General features: G+C 46.8%; 1 protein-coding gene across 1 annotated transcript in view; it reads right to left on the minus strand.

Annotated features, from left to right (window-relative positions):
- Positions 1–24,031, minus strand: part of LOC138262262 (trimethyllysine dioxygenase, mitochondrial-like) — a 304,888-nt gene that overhangs the window by 102,481 nt on the left and 178,376 nt on the right. The window contains exon 5 of the mRNA XM_069212135.1: positions 2,993–3,112. Coding sequence (XP_069068236.1) covers positions 2,993–3,112 — 120 coding nt within the window. The remainder of the gene's footprint in view (positions 1–2,992; positions 3,113–24,031) is intronic.

A 24,031-nucleotide genomic window follows, 5' to 3' on the forward strand; every position in this document is an offset into this window, starting at 1 on the left:
GGGCCAGGAATAATAACCGGGATGCTCTACTGGCAAAGAGAATAAAGGAATCCAATGATACTCTCACATGCATGCCAACCTTTGACCCAATTATAATAAAACCAAATAAATCATTAACAAACGATGGGACATTCTTAGAACTCATTTTAAAAAAAGGAGGCCCTGGGAGATGGGGTCCCCAAGGCCAGGCCCTGTGGTCAACAGGCAACAGGCTGTTTGGCCAACCCAAACCATTTCTCTACCAAAATTCCTGTGCAGCGTGGGGTTGGATTGATTTATGGTAATTAAATATTACTTTTTGGTAAAAACCCTAGAAATTCACTGAAAAAAACAAAGGTTAAAGTAACGTTACAGTTAAGTGCAATGTTCACTAACGATGTAACATTTTAGACTCTAAAAACCATTGAAATTCACCAGTTATAATTATAGTTATCTTAAGTAACTAAATCCTGTGCCCTAAGTTAACTATAACTTGTGCCCTCACCATGCACTGCTAATTACCCCACATATTACATCACTCATGGCATCTTCCATGACATCATTGATAATGTCACTGTGCAAATTCACTGAAAAAAACAAAGGTTAAAGTAATATTATATTTCGGTGTGATAAAAAGATCTGTATTTTTTTACAAACACCTTAGAAATTCATTGAAAAAAACAAAGGTTAAAGTAACATTATAGTGAATTTGTCAATGTCAACAATTATGTTTTAACAAAAAAAAAGAGAAATTCATGTGTCATAGCTAGCAGTGCTAACTATAATTTGTGCCCCCACCATGCACTGATTATGATCTCACTTGTGACATCACTCATGATATGTTCTATGGCATAATTTATGACATCACCAATGACATCTCAAATGACATTATCAATGACATCACTCATGATATCACTGATGAAATCATGAAATGAAGGTACATGGAGGACGCCAGGGCCGGAGGGCCTAGGGAATCTTGTCTGCTGTCAGCATCGGATTCAATCAAGACTGGAAGAGTTCACTCTATGGGATATCATTAAGTCCCTTATTATGAGTTTGGAGGTGGAACAAGGAAAGTACTTTTGTTAGCACTGTGTCATACCTTCAGTATTGTCCATTCAATATCATCAGGAATGAGGCTTTTTTCTTCTTGGAAATGTGCACTCTTTTTAATGGTTACCCTTTTTCATCTAATTCCACTTCTGTGTTTGATACCGATCTTTATAGGTCTTGAAGTCATCCCTATATGCCTAAGTTTACAGGGGCACGCTATCATATACATACAGTTTCTTGTATTGCAGTTCGTAAGGTTTATCAGGGACCACGTATATGTGTCATCAAGCAGAATCTTTTTAGTTGACTTTGTAAGGCCACACACACAGCAGTTGACACATGAATAATGTCCTGTTACTGGGGGAAGGCCCCATAGGTTATGCTGTTCCTTATGTGTTGTTATCTTGGTCTAATGTAAACTAGCATGTCTCTCAAGTTATTGATACGTTTGTAGACAGATCAAGGAAGCAAGCAGCACTTGCCCTGGGGATTAGGAGTCCCCATCCGCCAGCCTTTCCATGATGGTAAACACTGCCATGGAGAGGCTGGCGGAATGGGGGCCTTGGGGGCCCCTGGGGGCCCCTGCACTGCCCATGCACTTGGCATGGGCAGTGCAGGGGGCCCCATGCACAGCCCCATCGTGCATTTCACTGTCCAAATTACGGGCAGTGAAATGCACAACGGGTGCTGCTGCACCCGACGCACCACAACATTGCCGCTGGCTCAATTACGAGCCGGCGTCAATGTTGTGGTGAGTGTTCCACTGGGACAGCGGAACACTCCTAATATGGCGGGCAAAAGACCTCCATTACTGGCAGTCCTGTGAAAGGACCGATGAAGCTGTAATGAAGCCCTAGGTCAGGAGGTAAAATCTTTGATCGGGGTGAATACCAATGATGTGTCTAACCGGCAATCCATCACCGTTGGCCTGAAATTGTGCTTAGGTCATGGTTTACTACTTCCACAGACTATCATTGATATTTTATCATTTTTGGCACTATTGGCCTTATTACGACTTCAGCGGTCTTGCACAAAGACCGGCGAAGCCGCGGGCGCCACAATACCGCCAGTGCTGGCAGTATTGGTGGCTCCCTATTTTGACATTTCCGCTGGTCCAGCAGAAAAGTCACATCAACATTGCAGCCGGCTCATAATAGAGCCGGCGGCAATGTTGATGTGCAACGGGTGCAGCAGCACCCGTCGCGCATTTCACTGCACAATGGGGCTGTGCCTGAGGGCCCCTGCAATGCCCATGTCAAGTGCATGGGCAGTGCAGGGGCCCCCAGGAGCACCCCGAGTCCCCCTTACCGCCAGCCTTTCCATGGCAGTGTTTTCCGCCATGGACAGGCTGGCGGTTGGGGATTATGACTAGCAGTATAGTGGAGGGGCCAGCGGTATGGCCGTGGCTAATGCGCCACTGTCATAATACACTGGTGGAACACCGCCAGCCTGTTGGCGGTGTTACCGCCAGTGTTCCGCCAGCTGCCAAGGACGCAATGACCCATTATATGTGGTTGAAAAGTTAAAAAATCATATCTTTGATTCCCTTTGATGGAGTTTTGTCATTTTGGTGCCATTTTGTTTACTCAATTGTATGCTACATTTCTAATTTGCTTTCAGATTTTTAATGATTGGTGTTTTGACTTTATTACTTTTCGGTACTGTACAACCACTTTACATATTGTCCTAAGTTAAGCCTGTCTGCTCTGTTCCATAGATACCCAGCGTTTGACTTCATGTTAATTTAATTACTTTGGGCTTCACCCTGACAAGTGATTGTCATATTCCTTCAAGTAGGCAAAGAAAATTACCTCAATTTAGACTTCATGCTTACATTTTGCCACAATCTACATTTTTGCTTCTGTACATATTTTGAATGCTTTCTGTCACATCTCTGCATCACTGTGATGTGTCCAGGGGGATAGTTCAAGATTTACAAAAATTAAAACCCTAATAGTACCTGAAGGGCTCTTGCATGTTGGAGGCATCGGTGTGAAAGTCCAGGGCATCATTGGAGAACCCAACATCTTCACGGGCAAAATCATTTGTGATGGACCAGGATCTGCCATAGAAACTTTCCCTGTCAGAAGAAAAGATGTGAAATGAAGAATATTCCAATAGTGTGCAACGTTGGGAACAAAAAGAATCATAAAGACTGCCTACATCACTTCCTGCTGTCCTCTTCCCTTGACTCTCACCTTACCCTCAACTGCCCACTCAGGCTGGTATCAGCTCATTCACAGACACTGTCATTTTTGCCTCTCCTTAGCAACTTCCCTCCACCTCACCTCACTTGGCTGATGCTGTACTCTGCCGCAGGTGGCCATCCTGTCCTGTGTGAGACTATCTCACCGTTGACTATGTTACCATCTCTTCTTTCTTAGCCCTCTTATGGTCCAACAGCTCCTACTGGGATCCGCTGTCTATCACTCATCAAACATCCTTTCTCAGGGACACTATTTTCCAGCTCTGTTGCATATTGGATCCACACCTCATAGTGAGGATCGGTAACTTACACTTCACATTATGTAATGGATTGACATAAAAAAAGAAAGAAGTAAAATAGTGTCAAGATCAAAGAAGTAGACTGTTAGGAGGAAGTCAGTCTTATGGTGATGGATGTGCATGGCTACCCTGAGGTTCCCAGCTGCAATGATATTGGGATCCCTAGTGCTGATTTCTTGTCATGGATGAACATGGATAATGTGTGTGCACATGATCTAGGCCTGTCTCACAGAGTGCTCAAAGCGCTCCCCTCACAGTGGTAAATGGCTACCACCCCCCTTAGCAGGAGTAAAGTAGGAAGAGCGCGTTGATGGCAGCATACCGTGTTTTAGTAACGATGATCAGAAGTGTTTGCCAGCCTGGAGCCACCGTGAGGATATTTGCAGCTGCACTGTGCTGGCCATAGTTGGCAACCGCATGTGCCAGAGGGGCACATTGTGAAGATATATGTCTCTGTGCCTGAGTTGGCAACCCCATGTGCCAGAGGCGCAACTGCCGTGATGAGCGAGGACTGCAGCTCTGGCGCGCCACATACCAAGAGAAAGGGCCGTCACTGTGTACAGCGTGTGAATACGAAGACCAGCAGGTGCTGACCCATGGTCCCCAAGTCACAACTGAAGACTTTGAAGTCAAGTGACTCCCCCAACTTGCAAGCAGGATGAGAGGACCTCACCGCATCATCCAAGAAGCCCTGAGGATGACCGGCCACCTTGCCTCCAGAGACGAGACCACGACTCATTGCAGGCATCCCATGCATCCCACCACAACGCTGGAGTGATGAACACTCCCCAGCGTATTCTGTATTGCAACACCAGTGGGAGCGGGTAAAACTGGTTGCCAGGCCAGAAAGCCTAGAGGTCACATGTTCTTAAGCATAGCGCTATAGCACTACAACACTGTCACTCCTACTGAGCCTTAGCAGAACTTCTCAGATTCGAATAGGGGTGGCTGGAAGTGGCAGAGTTTGATTCCATGGAATTCCACAGAATTGCATTAAAATTCCACAAGAATTCTGCAATGGAGCGGAGTGGCCCATATGGCACTATTTTCTCAGCACACAATGCACCCTCACATCCAAAAATGATGCAAGGATGCATTTTGCGCTACGAAAATAGCCCAGCTAAACAGCACTCAGCGCCCTTACATGCTCCGCAGAAATTACTGCAGAGTGCGTAGGGGCGTCACTGCTGAGTGGTGCACAGCCAGTGGATATCACTTTGCAGTGCATACCCCTTGGTGCCCATGCAGTGGTTTTTAAACATAGAGGGACTGCGCCCTCTTCCTGCATGTTTAGAGATCCCTTCAGTGCAAACCCCTCGGTGTCCTTACATACTTTGCAGATTACTGCAGAGTAAGTATGGACTGGTATACAGTTGCACTGCAGTGGTTTGGTTTCTAAAGAGGTCCACAAGAGGGAGCAGTCTCTATTTGTGTTTGAAAACAACTGCAGATTAAACTTTAATCCACAGTGGTTTTTACACATAGAGAGACTGTTTCTTTGTCCTGGCCTGTTTTAAAAACAGCAACCACTGCAAATTGATTACCTCTATGGTGGTGGCAGAATTTGTTAGTAATTCCATGTTACAAGAGTAATGTTGAATTACTAAATTTCTCTAATTCTTTTGGCAAAATGAAAACTTCCGCCAAGGCCTAGACTTGAACTTATAGCAGGGCTTAACCTGAATGTTCCTTATCATAAATGGGGAATAACCACTGCCAGTAGACAGGGAAGTTGAACTCAAGAACATCCCTGGGGAATGTTTGAGTGCCAATCTTATGAGGGCTGTGTATATTATTTGTGCATGTCGCATTTCACTTTGTGTACGTATGTAAATACTACTTTTGTCATAAAAGAAAGTATCTGGCTGGACATTAATTTATTGGGTTTCCAAACATATTTTGTGTCTTGAATCTGTAGTCAACTCCCTCCCACTTTTCCCTGACAAGCCTTGAACTGCTAGACCCATGCTACAACTGAGAGTCAAGTGTTGAAGGAGTACTTGGCCCAACTGCTCAAAATTCATTGTAGGTCAGGCCCCGGGACATTAGGAGTAAAAGGTCTGAACCATCCCGGCTGGGCCCTTTAGCTCCTGCTTGCCCTGTGAGCCTCTGAAATGGGTTCTGACACAGACAGTTCCAGATGTGAACTTTGGTGCCTGAGTTAGGTAGGTCGGGGTTTTGTCTGTATATTTTAGAGTAGACACCAACAACAGGTAAAATCAAACCTTGTGCAGGTTTCCTTTGTTGACTTTTTTGAGCAACTGTGTTTTCCTTCTCTGCCCTCTTCCTCTTGGAGCCAGGATGGGAGCTTAGCAGTTCCTGACTCCTTCTTGGGCTCAGTGTCTTTTCAAACTGTACCATTTTTTTATGGAATCTTTCAGATGGTTTCTAAAGCCCAGACTTAAGGCCTGCCTTAGAATATGACAGGTGCCTGCTGTCCATCAGGGTGGCAGAGGTAAATATCTCTGCTAATCTGACCTCACTACCTCTCAACATGTTTTGAGACCTCTATTGGCCCTGTGGAGGTCTTTGTACCTTCAGAAGAGGAGTCACCAGGGTACTGCCCCAAAGATACTCAAAGTTTGCTGGGCAGCCACCATCCTCAGACTGCGGCTCAGGAAATTTTTCTGTTATTCTAAAACAAGCTCCCAAAGTGGGATTTTTATTCAAAATCCAAAAACTAATGACCATCACAGTGTGGGACTTTTCTTCTAGGGTTCGGGTGTCATTTTCAATTGTTTTGTTCAGACCTGCTAGAATTTCCTTGACACTCCTAAACTGAAAGAAAAGTACAATAAATGTTCTGCTCTAAATAAGGCAGGTGATGGCTCCAACTCTATTCTCTTAATCACAACGAGAGAGGAGGGGAGAGAGAATTGAGACCCCATACTGTTTCCCCTGAAAACATAACCAAATACAGAAGGAGTGTGGGGTATCGTATAGGTATAAAATCAATGTAATCTTCCATGGACCGTCGACATATACTGAATTTCGGGACTTATTTGTGTGCTGGGAATGGTGTGGAGGGGAATCTTTCCTTACGGACTAGGTGGTCTCACACACTATGTAGTGTCATGCTTCATCAGATGACCACCTAGTTTCTTGCATGTAGTATTTGTAGGTGATCGCTTTGCCATTTCACAGTCCATCTGTTTTTACCCCTTTGATGCCCTGAATCTCTGTAAATTGCAAATTAAGAAACTTCTCCAATATAGAATGAGGGCCTGATTTAAGAAAACGTTTCTTGTGCCAATTAGCGCCTCCTGATGCCACCATGTGTATCTAAGATATGGCGCACCATGGCAGTAGTTAGGAAAACTAGCATCACAATTTTGGCACTTGTTCAAAGCTTTGCACAACTAAAGTGAGAAATGTTGACACTAATCCTGGCAAGCCCATTGAGGCTCATTGAAAACAATGGTGTGCCTCCTTTTAACACCTGCTCTGAGAAGGCATTAAATATGTCAAAACAAATGACACAAAGAAATCTCTTGAATTTCTTTGTGCCATTTTTTGGCCCCCCTAATGCGGGAATGCCCCCTTTGCATATATTATGCCTGGCACAGGCATAATGTAGCACAAAGTGTTACAAAAGGGCACAATGCATGCATTGCGCCACTTTGTGAATTTGGCACAGCAATTTTGGCCTCGTTGGGCCACATTAGCGTAAAGAAATGACGCTAATGTGGAGCAAGGAGGCACTAGCGGCTCTTAAATCTGCCCCTGAGTCTTTGCATACCTTGAGCTCCATAGAGTTCACGTATCAGTGGTAAATGCTGCGGTTTTATCATATTGCCAGCCAGCGGCCTAACTTCTCATTTGTGGACAGCATCCAGTTGCTCCCCTGCAATGCATCACTCATGAGTCCTTTGTGGCTGTCACCAGGCGCTATGCTTCTGAGGACATCACTTTTTTCTTTTAATCAACACCTGTCCTCATTGCGCTCCTTTGACATGGTCCAAAGGAAGCCTTCTCCCTCTTCGTTTCATCCTGCTCATACCTGGCTTGTCTTGTCACCAGTCCCTGTAATACCGTCCAGATGGATTCACCTTCCCTATGAATGAATGGTTCCCTATGCTCGGTATGCATGACCGACAGACAATGCTCGCTGTAGTGCTAGTGGTGCCCGGTGTGACAATCTTTTTAGCCCTTTGCTGTATAGCTATTTTAGTCATGTTTTAGACACGCTGTTTTGAGCTAACCAGACCTGTCGCTGTGCACTTTAACCCTGTTACATTTTATTCAGCATTGCTTTATTTTTCTAGCAATAGCGTGGCTGTTTTATTTTCTTTATCTCATTGTCCTTTCACTAGGAAAGCATTGCGTTCTTCGTAGGACATTTTATTCACTTTGTGTTTTCTCTAAGGCTGCAGCCAGATAGGGTTGCCGACAAACGTGGTATGCTGTGTCTCCAACATTCACAGAAAACACACACTTAGACTTGGGGACTATTTTTCAGAACGTCGGTTGTTTTATTATAAAAACACAACTTTGTCTGAGACACATTAGAGGGAGATTCCAGACAGATGACCACAACTGTATGCTGATTGCTTCACTGCAGCTACTTGCCTAGAAAGCCAGACCCCTGATCCACATGGGGATGGTGTCTCTAGACCACAGGCTTCTTCCTCCAGGTATGAGGGATGGTGTACCCCCAGGGGGAAAACCCAGATGGCAGATTAGGCTTATTACGCTGTGCTCAGACATAGTGTAGGTAGGAGAAATATATGCATCACTCCTAGTGACAATATGGTAGGAATATTCTTTCGTTTTACTCTGTTAGTAACCTATTTGCTTTTATTGTGTTTCATCATCCTAGTTATTGCAATACATGCCTTTCTATCTATGATGCAGTTACTTCATTAAATCCTTATTGAACTATACTTTGCCTCTGTCGTCTTTGCCTGCATGAGAGTTTTGGTAATTGAGGGAAAGGGATGGTATCTGATTGACCATGATTCCCCTGAGGAGTCGTCTTGTCATGCGCCCGGTTGCCACAATCATCTCGACTCGAGATGAGGGCCTGCTAGTGAGCCGGAGAACCCGGATTGGGCCGACAGACGTCATGTGGTGTGGAATTCTACTTAGCAGCCACAATCCATGAGATCCTGTTTCCCAAATCAAGTAGCCTCAATAGCATAATGAGAACCTACGCGACATGGTGCCACCAACGTTTGATCAGGCACTAATATTCGGATCCTCCTAAGTATTTCTGTCTCATCTAAGGCTAAAGGCACCTCGATACTATATACAGAGATGTTCATGGTATTGAGGATTTTCTCCTCAGCTAAATAGGTAGTACCTATCTTGAGCTGTAGGTTGTTAAAGCTTGAACCTTAAAAGGACCCATCCCCACTAGGTGGTGTCCTTATCTCTGAAGATACATCTACCATTAAAATGGCAAACCCACAACGGGTAGCAATTGCAGTAAATATGCAAGCACCCCTTACTGCACATTTATTGGCAAATAGCCTTACAGCCCAGGGGGGTCCAGTTATATTTATCGTAGAAGCCCATCCAGCCTATAGAACAGAACTTTTCTAATCTTGGGTCCCATTTCAAGTAGTTGACGGGAACACAAATACATTTAATCACTATACACCTGCAAACATACCTGCACAATACAGAGCATATGCATATTTACAAATTACTTTATCTTATCAAGACCATAATAGTTGGCTTGATGGCACCCTACCACATACAATATTACATGTTAGGTTAGGTCCTCTGAGCAATGACGGCCCCACTTGGCCTTCATTGGCCACATATACACCACACACTGATGCAGCAACCGTAGCGGTAACTGAGGTTCACCACTTATACATAGAGCTCACAACAATATACAGATTGTTAGTACAGTTGTCATGCAAATATTAAATACTAACCCAGCATGTGCTGCCCAAGTGCAACAACACGCAGTCACGTCAGGCATTAACCCTGCGACTGTACATTCAATCATGGCTAAAGTACCCACCAGGCGGGAGGAAATTCCGTTTTGATTAGCTCAAAAAATAAATGCACTGGAAGCAGTTTCCTTCATACAGAACCTCAGGATAAACAGAGAATTCTCACTATGTGCCTGCCATTTGGGATGGTTCCCACAGTTGATAACTACAACACATGGGGCACAGTATTTGACACGCTCTAGACTACCGCACACGGTACACCGACACTTGCCAATCTTCCAGAGGCGTTAAAACAAATTCAATAAAAATATGGGGTTGCCCAGGCCCTGGATTTGGGGATGCAATTAATGGGCAATTTTGCCACAGTATCTTCAATTATATTAAATAATCTGAAAGGGGAAGCAGTTGCACTAGCAGCGCGCATGCAGCTCCGTGATATTCTTCCACAGGATCAAGAACGGGAGCTACCAAAGATTATCGCAGAGACCTATTTTAGTGTTGGTCGAGATAGTCTGGGGCTGAGACCAATTAAACTACAATTTAAAGGCAGATCTAATAAAGATACTACCAAGCGAGCGCCTCAAGGGTCCAAAAAAGGCTAGGATAAAAAACAACAAACACCTAAAAAATAAAGGGGAGAATCTCAGCATGTGGAGACCCCACAAAATAGGTACAACCTTAGAAATAGGGATAAGATAAAAATGCCTGACAGATATCAATATACTGAGACATGCCAACCTCGTTCCTTTCAGGATTCACCGTAAAAACGCAGTGAGAGAGGTGGGCGGTCAGAGCAGCAAACTGAGTACATGAAACTGAGAAAGGCCTCACAACACTCGTCTGAAGTTTCAGTTAAAAAAGAAGAGAAACTTCCCCAACAAAAACCCCAATTTAAAAAGAAAAAAGTGGCAGCAGTTACAATTCAACATGCCACTCAAGAAGAGGGCTTTACTGAAGAACAAGAAGAGGGCATTAGCACTGCTAGACAGTGCAGCAGAGGTCTTTCGCCAGGATCTTCAAGAGCATCTGGAGGTGAATGCAACTGATGACTTCTTACAAGTTGAGACTGCGGACATGAGTGTCTCCACACCCAATAGGGTGTTCAGAGTGTAATGAAATGCCTCCTTGGCATGGTTACCCCCTAACTTTTTGCCTTTGCTGATGCTAAGTTTTGATTGAAAGTGTGCTGGGACCCTGCTAACCAGGCCCCAGCACCACTGTTCTTTCCCTAAACTGTACCTTTGCTTCCACAATTGGCACAGCCCTGGCACTCAGATAAGACCCTTGTAACTGGTACCCCTGGTACCAAGGGCCTGATGCCAGGGAAGGACTCTAAGGGCTGCAGCATATCTTATGCCACCCTGGGGACCCCCCACTCAGCACATACACACTGCCTCACAGCTTGTGTGTGCTGGTGGGGAGAAAAAGACTAAGGGCCTCATTACGACCCTGGCCGCTGGCGGTAAGCTGGCGGTAACACCGCCAACAGGCTGGCGGTGTTCCGCCAACTTTTATGACCATGGCGCAATAGCCACTGCCATACCGCCGGCCCCTCCAACATACCGCCAGGCTTCTGCCTAGCGGTCATAATCCCCAGGGCAGCGTTGCAAGCACCGCTGCCCTGGGGATTATGAGTCCCTGACTGCCAGCCTGGCCACGGCGGTAAACACCGCCATGGAAAGGCTGGTGGTAAGGGGGACTTGGCATGGGCAGTGCAGGGGCCCCCAGGCATAGCCCTGTTGCGCAATTCACTGCCCGAATTTCGGGCCAGTGAAATGCACGACGGGTGCTACTGCACCCGCTGCACATCAGCATTGCCGCCGGCTCTATTACGATCCGGCAGCAATGTTGATGTGACTTTTCCACTAGGCCAGCGGACGGTAACACTGTTACCATCCGCTGACCCAGCAGAAAAGTCATAATAGGGAGCCAGGAATAATGCCGGCACTGGCGGTATTCTGACTCCCGCAGCCTTGGCGGTCTTTTTAAAAGACCGCTGAGGTTGTAATGAGGGCCTAAGTCAACATGGCACTCCCCTCAGAGTGCCATGCCAACCTCACATTGCCTGTGGCATAGGTAAGTCACCCCTCTAGCAGGCCTTACAGCCCTAAGGCAGGGTGCACTATACCACAGGTGAGGGTATATGTGCATGAGCACTATGCCCCTACAGTGTCTAAGCAAAACCTTAGACATTGTAAGTGCAGGGTAGCCATAAGAGTATATGGTCTGAGAATTTGTCAAACACAAACTCTACAGTTCCATAATGGCTACACTGAAATCTGGGAAGTTTGGTATCAAACTTCTCAGCACAATAAATGCACACTGATGCCAGTGTGCAATTTATTGTAACATACACCCAGAGGGCATCGTAATGCCCCCTGAATACCAATCCGACTTCTAGTGTAGGCTGACCAGTTTCTGCCAGCCAGCCACACACCAGACAAGTTGCTGGCCACATGGGGAGAGTGCCTTTGTCACCTCACCCTGCAGGAACTGTAACACCTGGCGGTGAGCCTCAAGGGCTCACCCCTTTTGTTACAGTGCCCCAGGGCATCCCAGCTAGTGGAGATGCCCGACCCTCCGGCCACTGCCCCCACTTTTGGCGGCAAGGCTGGAGGAGATATGTATGTATGTATATTGTATTTATAAAGCGCATTCCGCCTCACAAAGAGCATCGAAGCACTAGCATAAGTAAAGACGATGCCAAACTCATCAGGAGACACCCCAACCAAAAGAAAAAAAGAAAGGACTAACTAGGAAAAAGCCATGTTTTAATCACTTACCTAAAGGGTAAGTAGCTAGTTTCCAACCTAATGTTTAGAGGGAGGGAATTCCAGCACTTAGCTGCAGCTAGAGAAAATGCTTTATCACCCCACTTCACTCTGTTAGTCCGTGGTACCTGAATAGTATAGGCTGTGAATGACCTAAGATGTCTCTTTGGTTTGTACCAACATAATTTAGAGGTCAAATATTGGGGACCCTGGCCGTGCACTGCTTTATAAGTCAAACAAAGAGATTTAAAAGTAATCCACTGAACCACCGGAAGCCAGTGTAATTGTCTAAGACTACTTTTCACTGAGGTCCAACGAGAGAGATTAAGAACCGCTGTGGCCGCCGAGTTCTGAATCAACTGCAGCCTGTTGAGCGAGCCTTTATCTAAATTAAGAAACAAGGCATTACAATAGTCTACTTTATACATTACCAGAGCTAGAGTGGCGGAAACCCTCCATTGATACTGGAGAAAAGGGGAAACTTTCCTTAACATTTTATTCAGCCACAGACAGGTTTTTACTGTGTTGTTCACCTGATATTTAAAACACAATTGATCATCAAACATAATACCCAAGTTCTTGCTGACAGTGGTAGGGGTTGGAAGGGAGCCACAATTTGTTGGCCACCAACGTAGATTCCATTGTTTAATACCTGACCCGAAACAAAGAATTTCAGTTTTGGTAGCATTCAATTTGAGCCAATTGGTCCCTATCCAATTACTGACTTCCTTCATACAATTGTTAAAACTGTCCGCCACCTCCTCCCAGTTTTTATTAACTGGAATAATAAGCTGTGTATCATCTGCATATGAGGTGGGGATGAAGCCAAAGGAGTCATGTGGTATGGATGGTTTTGCTTAAGAAAATGGCACTAGGCTGGTTAGAGTCATCTTTTTTTACTCTAACCAGCCTAACATCATTTTTTGGTGCAAAACCCTCTTCTCCCATACCGCCAGCCCCACCTGGATAACGTGATTTTGTTTTACACTAGCCCACCCTTTGCAATGACTTGCACCGTTCCATAAATATGGTGCCAAGCTGGTGCTCAGGAATGGTGCAAGATAGTGCTAAACTTTTTGGTGCAAAAATGCATGAGTGCAGTTTTGCACCAAAAATTATAAATATGCCCCAAAATTCTCAGAGGCTTGTCTCTAGTGAACATTACAGCCATACCAAATCCCTATGGGATTATTTGGGACAAAGTATTATTCAATATATATGTGCCTTCTGAGGTCATTCAAATACCATATGTATTTAAACTTTCCATGACAGATGTGTTTCTGATTTTTGGGATGTGATGTGAAAACTGTTGATGCTATGATGTCTGATCTGAAATATTATACAGTATTTGAAAATGAAGATGTGTACCAGTTTAAAGGAAATTATAGTGATATGTTCTGTTATAATTACTATGGACATTATTTTATTCACAGAGCAAGTACCCGAAAGACAGTTTTTAAATATACACAAAGGGAACATTGTCTGACTCCACCAGTAGGTAGTTCTAAAACATATACTGGAAAATTTGCATATTTTTCTGGGCACAATGTCAAGAATGCTGAGTCATATTATTTTAAATTGCCAGAAATGGAGTCAAAATGTTTTATTGACAGAGACAAAATTAATTTACTTTGATTCCTTTGTTACCCGGTTTGCTATAGAAGGCTATGAGTACTAGTTAAAGTCAATTGACTTAAAAAGTGTGTGGGGAACACAAAATTGGCAAATAAGAGAAAGAGAAGCTTTATTTAGAGCATGTATGATTCTTGTTCAAATGATATTTTCAAACGAAACAGTACAACAAACAAGCTGTTGAGGCTTAGCAAATATTAAGGAACTGAATTTGCCCAGAATCCCCCCTCCTGAAAAATATTACAAGTGGCAAAAATATGTAAATGCATCTGAAGATCAGCTAAATGAATGAGTCCAGAATAGTTCATTTAACGCATCATTTTCACATCCTGGTGGGTCGTTATTGTGGCTTGTAGACACCAATGGGTGCCATACCCGTTTTGTTAACTCCTCAGGGGGTTTTAGAATGAATAGGCCAGACCCTCGCTACATGTCCTCAGAGCACTCAGGTATTGTGACAACATATAGTGTAGGGAAGCTATGCCAGCAATGGATGAAGGTCTCCTCACTGGATGCTGTCAAAGAACATCTAAGTCTCCTGTTCAATAACACAGATTTACAGGATTTCCTGTTAGGCCCCAGAAAACAATGCAGAAAACGCTTCTTATATGCTGCATGTAATGAAATATGGAAGCTTTCCTAACAAGAAGAGACGCCCTGTTAAGGCAAATACATCAGGAAAAGTTACAGAAAGCATTAGCCATTGTAGATAATGGGATTAACATCTTCTCTGACCAAATATACACCTTAAATAACATTTAAGGTGTCCTCTGAAATAGATATAGTACAGAGTGATGTATCATTTTTGTAACATAGACAAAGTCAACTAAGATCCATTATGCAGTTAGGTTGGACAATACAAACATTGAAAGCGGGTCGCGTTCCCTGGGAACACGTAAACGCAAGGGAGATTTTTTGCACATTTAATTTAACGCAACAACAACAAATAATGGCTAAGAAAGAAGCAACATATGTAATGCTGAATATCGAAAAATTAGAAAAGTTGCCTTTTAATGCGGCCGAAATACAATCTGCTGAATGGCTAATACATGGGGTTATAAATCTGCCCATTTCAACACTTCAATTTACATCCTGTTTGAAACACATTCCAGTGGGCGGATATGAAAGGCTGGGAGATAGTTACATACACAAGATGTGGGAGCTTCCTTTCTCGTACAAATGCTTCAGTGGCATGAAAGAGGTCTTTCTTAGCAGTAGTGAATGTGAGACTTCTGTGAGCCATTCGATGGTTTGTAAACAGCTGTCCTTGCACGGGGTATGTAATGCCTCCACGCAAATTTAGCTTGTCTAAATGGAGTCCCAGTCCCATTGATGAGATCTACGTTCCAGATGCTCTCCAATGGCAGGTGTGTGCTCCTTAACAGTGAGAGCTGTTGTGGGATGCGAGTCGGAATAGCTTATGTCGTTTCGGTCTCCCAAATTCTTATGTTCTGCAGGAATGTCCTGTTTCCCCCTATGCAGTTTCAAGGAGTAGCAGACGTTTGGCCTTATGTTACTACTTCTGATGTGAATTTTGACAAGTTGAGCAGACTAAAGGCTTTACCATTTCAAAAACATGTGGTACTTCTATCTGCATGCAAGACCTTTGCGCTTCAGTTTGCGAGGTCATTGGCAGAGATTCAGTTTTAACTACAAATTTTCTGAGACAAGTTGGTGAACTTGTGGGACAAATGTTTAATGCGTCCAGTACTACTGGAATCGCACACTTTTTTAAAGCTGTTGGTTCTGGTTTTGTTCACACCTTCGCCACCATATTCGGTTTAATACCATCAGCCATACGATCTATATTTTTGAGTGTTTTCTGGGAATTTCCGACTACTTTGGCTATAATAGGTGGCATTTTGCTGTTGCTACTTTTTATACGCAATGGCTATCCCGTCACAGCAAGGAGGACTTAAAATGCTTCCGCCAGCATAACTGTGTTGTGAACGCATGATGCAGTATTTCAGAGCACCACTCCTGGAACAACTGGAATGTGACTGGTCTTTGTCATTGCAACCGGTTTTGGATTGTGTGCAGCCTGTGTTTTGATGCCTGTGGTGCACTGAAAGTCTGTCTTTCTAGGCAGCGCTTACTTACATTGAACGCTGATCTGCTGATGTTCTCGATGAGGGCTCATTACCAGACCTGTGCAATGAGGGTCCATCTGCTACGGGAAGCTGTTTACGGGTTGCCTTTTATGGATGCAGCGACTCTGAACTCTATGGAGGGCATGACACGGAATGCTGCTGCACAGCTGGAGCTCAGGCCTTGGAACACAAGTGCTCTGTGGCTTTCCTTGGATATGATTTTGATGTTTTACCACCTGCTGAAGTAGAGCGTCTTGTGGCTTCAATTGTCCCGGATGTAATTGGCGATTTCCAAAGTGACACTGACTCTTGAATTCGGCTTGTTGAAATTGTCCTTTTTCCTGCCACTGTGTGTCTTAACTTGTCTCTAATAACATATATATATTCATATATACATCTATGCATTATTATATATAAACGAAAGACTTATTAGATTTCTTTTTTCTTAAGCTTTTAAACCATCTTTGACTGGCAAGGGGAAGGTGTTGTATAGCTACATTGTTTTAAGCTAACTAGACCTGCTGCTGTGCACTTTAACCCTGTTGTATTTTATTCAGCATTGCTTTATTTTTCTAGCAATAGCGATATATGCAGTGTTTGTTTTATTTTCTTTATCTCATTGTACTTTTGCCTAGGAAAGCATTACGTTCTTAGTAGGACATTGCTTTCACTCTGTGCTTTCTCCAAGGCTACAATTAGATAGGGTTGCCGACAAACATGGTATGCTGTGTCTCCAACATTCACAGAAAATACACACTCATACGTGGAGACTATTTCTTAGAATGTCTGTTGTTTTATTATAAAAACAACCCTTTGTCTCAGACACGCAAGAGGAAGATTCCAGTCAGATGACCACAACTGTATGCTGATTGCTGATTGCTTCGCTGCGGCTACCTGCCTAGACGGCCGGACCCCTGATCAACATGGAGGCGGTGTCTCTCTAGACTAAATGCTTCTTCTTCCATGTATGAGGGATGGTGTACCCCCAGGGAGAAAACCCGAAGGGCAGATTAGGCTTATTACTCTATGCTCAGACATAGGCCCTAATTACGACCCTGGGGGTCAGTGATAAAGTGACGGTAATACCGCCAACAGGCCGGCGGTAACTACCGCCAAATTATGACCATGGCGGAAACATCTCCGATAGACAGCCAATGTACCAAACCGACCGCCAGGGCGGAAACAACAGGCACCACGGCGGTAGCCTCCTACAGCCAGGCAGAAGTCAACGTTCCACCCACCATTTTATGACCCTGCAAACCGCCACCTTTTCTGGGGCAGTACCAGCGACATCAAAAGCCTGGCGGAAACTGACCTCAGAAGGGAAAGGACTCACCATTGGAGACACAGGGAACAACTACACCGCCATGGAACCTGAACTGCATGTCTTCCTGATGATATTCTACGTTCTGCTCTACTACGAACACCAACAGCAGCGAAGACGACGAAGGTGAGTACAGATGCCTAGCACACAATGGAGGGGAGGAGGAAAAAGAGAGTGACACACACACGCACAACTCTCACCCCACACACACACCCCATACACACAACCAGATGCACAAGAAAGCAAGTTACTCCCCCTAAATCGTCTGAATAATGCAAGGACAAAACGATTTTGCAAAAGTGAATGTAATGAGATCAACACAGTATGAAAAATAAGTTAGGCAAGATAATAGATATATACATATGTAGAGAAAAGGGAACACAGCCCAGTCCACAATTTGCGTAGGCCGCATGGCCACAGACCAGAGTCCAAGGCCACACATGTCACTTGCTTCAACATGGGGAGAACACTGTCGGGGCATCATTTGGTAAATATGCAGGCACCTCAGTGGGACGGGGGACGGGTCTGGCACCTCAGCCGGGAGATGTAACAAGACTACTGGTTCTGGAGGGGGAAACATGCCCTGTGCTTGGTCCTGGGGAGTTCAATGCCACAGTTCCTCAGGTGGGTGACTTGCCCACTGGTTCTGGAGGGGGCAACATGCCCTGTGCTTGATCCTGGGGAGTGGTGGGCCACAGTCTCTCAGCTGGGTGTCATACACACTGGTTCTGGAGGGGCAACATGCCCTGTGCTTGGTCCTGGGGAGTGCAACGCCACAGTCTCTCAGGTGGGTGACTCGCTCACTGGTTCTGGAGGGGGCAACATGCCCTGTGCTTTGTCCTGGGGAGTGATGGGCCACAGTCTCTCAGCTGGAAGTCATACCCACTGGTTCTGGAGGGGACAACATGCCCTGTGCTTGATCCTGGGGAGTGCAAGGCCACAGTCTCTCAGCTGGGTGTCTCGCCCACTGGTTTTGGAGGGGGCAGGCTGCACAGCAGCCCATGGAGGCAGGATTACATACCGTCAGCCGGCGGTAATGGCCGCACAGTGGTGATTCTGCTGGTGGGGGGAGGCTCCTGCGCATCCCCTGCAACCTCGGACGTCTGCACAACCATGGTAGGTGGTGGGGGCTCCATCACAGTTATTGGTCCCGGCACCTTAGTCTTCCTGCCTGCTGGGGCATGCCCCTTGGTCTTCCTGCCTGCTGGTGCAGGATCCTTTCCCTTTAGGCTGGCTGGTGCAGGCTCCTTCCCCTTCAGGGCATGTCACCTGGATCCCTTTCCACCACGAGTGGGTGCGGTGACAACTGGGCCCGTGGACTGTGGTGCTTGGCTGGGTTCTTCCTACACTGGTCATACGTGCAGGATGGAGGGAGGGGTAGGGAAGGGGTCAATGTTGGATAGGAACAGTTTTTTAGGGACATTGGGGCGGGAAGAGGGAGAAGGAATGGGAGTAGAGTATTAGGGAGTGGTTGTTGGAGGTGTCTGCCTGCTGCTTTTGGGTGCATGTGCATGGGCTGTATGCTGTTGTAAGGAGGATGGCTGTTGGGTGTCTGACTGCTTGCGTTTGTATATTCTAGGAGGGGGGGACAGACACAGTGGGAGACAGTGAAAATAGTGGATGTTGGTGTGTCTTAAACTGGATGGTGTTTGTGTGAGTGCTTGTGAGATGAAGTGTGGTGCTTGTGTTTGCCTGTGACACTCTTGGGTGTTGTCCTGTGTGCATGCTCGTCTGTATGTGTGCTTGGGATAGGTTGGGGTTCAGGGGAATGAGACTGGGCAGTGGAAGTTGGAGAGGGGACGGTAGGAAGAGGGTCAATGGCTGCCATCAGAGAGGAGGCCAGAGCCTGAATCGATCTCTGTTAGGCCGCCAATCCAGTGTGAATGCCCTCCAGGAATGCATTAGATTGTTGCATCTGGGCTGCCAGCACCTGGATAGCATTCACAATGGTTGACTGCCCTCGGAGATGGATCTCAGGAGGTGAATAGCCTCCTCACTCAGGGCAGCAGGGCTAACTGGGGCAGGGACTGATGTCCCTGGGATGAAGGAGATGCCTTGGTGAGGGGGGCACAGGCAACACAATGAGGGGCTGCTGGGAGGGCGGGGCTGGTACGGGGGTGGCAGCTGTAGCTGTAGCTGGGGTGGTCACAGAAGATTCTGCCACCACCAGGGAGCTCCCATCGGAGGAGGCATCTGTGTCAGAACTGTCCCCTCCGTGCTCCGCCGTGGTGCTCCCCTCGCCCTCTGTTCCACTCGTGCCCTCAGCATCTGTGGACTCCTGGGTCCTGTGGAATGCAGCTCCCTCCGTCGCCGGTGCCTTTGCTCCTCCACCAGATGATGCTAATGCACATAAGGACAGAATGACAAAACAAAAACGGGGGGGGAGAGACAAAGGATACACTTGGTCAATGGCTGCACCAACACCACCATTGGCGTACACAGCACTCTCACACACAGGGAACATCCCTATGCAATATGCATTGCACTACCAGAGAAATAGTTAGCAGCCAAGTAATGGGGAGGGGCACACACCACCAAATGCAGCACACCTGGGACCCAAGCAACCCTAACCAGTAGTGGATGCCTACAAGCTAGGTGGTTAAATTTGCCCTTCTGCACCCTAGCCGCCAGAGGACCTATGCTGCAATGTCAGACCTGGCCTATGGGGCACCCACTGACACATATCCCCCACCCAGATACCACCCTACTATGTGTAAGTTGTAATGATGGGCACTGTACCCCCTTGTGGCTGCTGTGATGCCCTCAAGCGCCCATCCAGGTCATGATAGGCCACCGCCAGTATGCGGCCCATCAGGGTGTTCAGGTTTCGATAGGCACCCCTTTCTCGTTGGGAGGCCATCCCCAGCTGGGCCTCCGCCATCTTCTGTGCCCAGCGTCTCAGGTCCTCACACCGTTTGCGACAGTGGGTGCTTCACCTGCCATAGACCCCAATGGTCCACACCTCCTTGGCAATGGCACGCCATATACCCTTCTTTTGATGGGTGCTGACCTGCAGAGGCAATACACACAGGAAAATAGATTTAGACAAACAGTCCAGCCTGTTACACATATGGCCCACCTTACCCATTTCCATCACCATTTACACTTACATGGCCTATTACACAACCTGTACGCCGCCAAGAGGACATCCACCCACCCCCCTTACACGAGGCCTTCACACAGACAACTCCATGCATTCATGCCACATGCATCGTGCTCACAGTGTACTCACCTGTTGGTCTGGAGGCCCATACAGCAGTCCCTACTGTGGTAGGACACCATCCACCAGTCTCTCCAACTCCTCTGAAGTGAAGGCAGGGGCCCTTTCCTTGGTCACACAGGCCATGGTAGGTTCCAGAGACAGGTCACAGCAGCATATGCAGTGTAGGTCCTCTCCTATGGAAGGTCAGGTAACAAGTGAGGAATATGATAGAAAATGGCTATCACATCCGTGGCGTGTATACCATCACCGCAGGCATACATCACCATTGGCACTGTATCCCATAGGGCCCAATTATAACCAATGAGGAGTTGCAGGGCGGGTCCCGACCTCCTCCTGCACAACGCACAGCGTCAACCGAATTACCTCACTTCCACCTGTCCCTCCACACAGGACAGACGGACGCCATTTCAGGTGGGGGGGGAAGGCCCTGGAATAATGCTGTGTCACACGAGAAATTAGGACATACTGGACAAATCACAATGACCCATTACATGTTCAAAGGATGCAAAGTTCTGTTGTAGCTCCATTGTTCAGTTTGTGACCGGATCCTCATTCTTGTGTGCCTTAGATTGCTACCACTGCGGATGAATAGGAGATGGAGACATACCCCTGTGTACAGACTGCTGGTGGACTTGGCAACACTGGAGGACAGGCGCATTATCCTCACCTATAGACTGGACAGGGACACAATCACAGAGCTGTGTGCCCAATTGGAGCCTGACCTGATATCTGCCATCCATCACCCCAATGGGATCCCCCCTCTTGTGCAAGTGCTATCAGTACTCCATTTCCTGGCAACTGGTTCTTTCCAAGTGACAGTGGGCTTAGCAGCAGGCACATCACAGCCAATGTTCTCAATAGTGCTGACAAGAGTAGTGTCTGCCCTGATTAAACACGTGTGCAACTACATTGTTTTCCCCAGGTTGAAGATTTGGCCACAGTGAAGGCCAAGTTCTATGCAATGCGACTTATCCCCAACATAATTGGGGCGATTGATGGAACACATATTGCATTTGTCCCACCCCAGCCAGAATTAACAGGTGTTCAGAAATCGTAAGAGTTTTCACTCTATGAATGTACAGATGGTGTGCCTTGCGGACCAGTATAGCTCCCACGTTAATGTTAAGTATCCTGGTCGGTGCACAATGCCTTTGTCCTGAGGAATAGCAGCATCCCAAATGTGATTGGCCAACTACAGAGGCACAGGGTGTGGCTAATAGGTGAGCCCTGGTTCCCACTCAGTATCTGTTGGTGTATGGGTATGGTGTGGGCCATATGGGATAGTGTGTGGCTAAATGTTGTCCCTCAATATTTGCAGGTGACTCTGGTTACCCCAACCTATCATGGCTGCTGACCCCTGTGAGGAATGCCAGGACAAGGGCAGAAGAACGTTATAATGAAGCACATGGGCAAACCAGAAGGATAATTGAAAGGACCTTTGGCCTCCTGAAGGTCAGGTTCCAGTGCCTCCATCTAACAGGTGGATCACTGTGCTACTCACCAAAGAAGGTCTGCTAGATAGTGGTGGCATGCTGCATGCTGCATAACCTGGCCATCAGACACCATGTCCCATTCCTGCAGGAGGAGGAGGCTGGAGATACCTGTGTGCCAGCAGTGGACCCTGTGGACAGTGAGGATGAGGAGGCAGAGGATGAGGATGAGGACAACAGAACATCTGTGATCTGACAATACTTCCAATGACACACAGGTAGGACAGTGTTACTTCACATTTCAATGAAATTTTTTTGAATTTGTGTGGCAATGGCATGCTGATATTTCCCACTTCTATGCCCACTTACTGTGCCCTCTGGCAATTCATTTTGCAGATGTTGGTGACCTCACATATACTCCTGGTGTGATCACTGCAACCAGCTACAGGCCATTAATCTATGCTCATTTTCTGTACAGTTGATGTGCAATGTTTTTACCTGTTTCAATCAATACATATTTGATATACATGATATACTCAAAACTTCTTTATTTCCAAGGGTGTTTATTGAAGTGCTAACATATGGAGGGGCAAGTGCAATGGGATGGGGTGATGATGGAGGAAAGTCCAGGGTATTGTTGCAGTCTGTTTGTAGCACCGGTGCATTGTCCAAGGGGACATAGGAAAGGGAGCAATGGCAGTTCAAGGTGGACAGGGTGACAGAGTGGGACAGAAGGGTGACAATCAGGAGAGTCTCATTACCTGGCATGGGTCTTGTCAAGTGTCTCTGGCTTCTGTCTGGATCACAGGGAACATTTGCGAGTGGTTCACCTTCTGCAGGGGAAGAGGTGCTGGTGGCATGTGAGTCCTGTGGCGGGGCCTCCTGTCCACTAGCGGCAGTGGAAGTGGAAGGCTGTCCACATGTCTGGCTAGTGACAGGGGCCCGCTGGTGTGAGACTGCCTCCCTCATATTATTTGCCATGTCTGCCAGTACCCCTGCTACGGAGATCAGGCTGTTGTTGATGGCCTGCAAGTCCTCATGGTCCCCTGGTACTGTCCCTGCTTCAGCCGCCTGTTCTCCTGCACGTTGTCCAGGATCTGGCCCATTGTGTCCTGGGAATGTTGGTAGGCTCCCAGGATCTCTGCAAGTGCCTCCTGGAGAGTCGGCTCCCTGGGCCTGTCCTCCCCTTGGTGCTCAGCACTCCTCCCAGTTTCCCTGTTGGCCTGTGCCTCTGTCCCCTGAACGGTGTGCCCACTGCCACTAACCCCAGGTCCCTGATTGTCTTGGGTATGAGGTTTGGCCTGGGGTCCCTGTAGAGGGTGGCACAATGATGATTGACGTGTCCTGGGGACAGAGGTGTGGGTACACCGGGTGGGTGCTGTGGTGGTGTTTCCTGATGGGGGAGGTTCTGTGGTGCTGTGTGACTGGGCCTGGGTAACCAGCTGTCCAGTGACCCTGATGGGCCAGGTTGGTCATCCAGATCCTGAAGACCAGAGTTGCTGTCATCACTGTGGGCCTCTTCAGTTGGGGGACTGGATATTGCTGGCACCTCCTCTCCACTGACATTGGCTGGACTACCTGTGGGGATGTAAATTATGTGTTATGGTTTCTGTGTATTGCATATTGTGCATCCGTGGCTTGCCCTCTTTGGTTAAATTTGCCCTAGCAACTGTGGGATAGTTAATTCTCTATAGTGTGCATGCTTTAGTGATGAGTGTCCAAGCAGGGCTGTGAGCGGTTTCCATGCATTGGTAGAGCATGCAGGGCTTGGCATTGGGATGAGTGAGATGTGATGGTGAGGTGTGTGGGAAGTGGTGGAGTGATGGGAGTGAGGGTGAGTGTGGGGTTATGTGATGGCATGCAGGTAGGAGGGGTTATAGTAGTAGAGAGTTGACTTACCAAAGTCCAGTCCTCCTCCGACTCCGCATAGGCCCTCAGGATGCAGGATTGCAAAGACTTGCTCCTCCCATGCTCTTAGTTGTGGGGGAGGTGGTGGGGGTCCACCACCAGTCCTCTGTACAGCGAGCTGGTGTCTTGCTGCAATGGAACGTACCTTTCCCCGTAGGTCGCTCCACCTCTTCCTGATGTCATCCCTAGTTCTGGGGTGCTGTCCCATTG

The sequence above is a fragment of the Pleurodeles waltl genome, chromosome 10 (assembly GCF_031143425.1).
Source record: "Pleurodeles waltl isolate 20211129_DDA chromosome 10, aPleWal1.hap1.20221129, whole genome shotgun sequence".
Lineage (NCBI taxonomy): Eukaryota > Metazoa > Chordata > Amphibia > Caudata > Salamandridae > Pleurodeles > Pleurodeles waltl.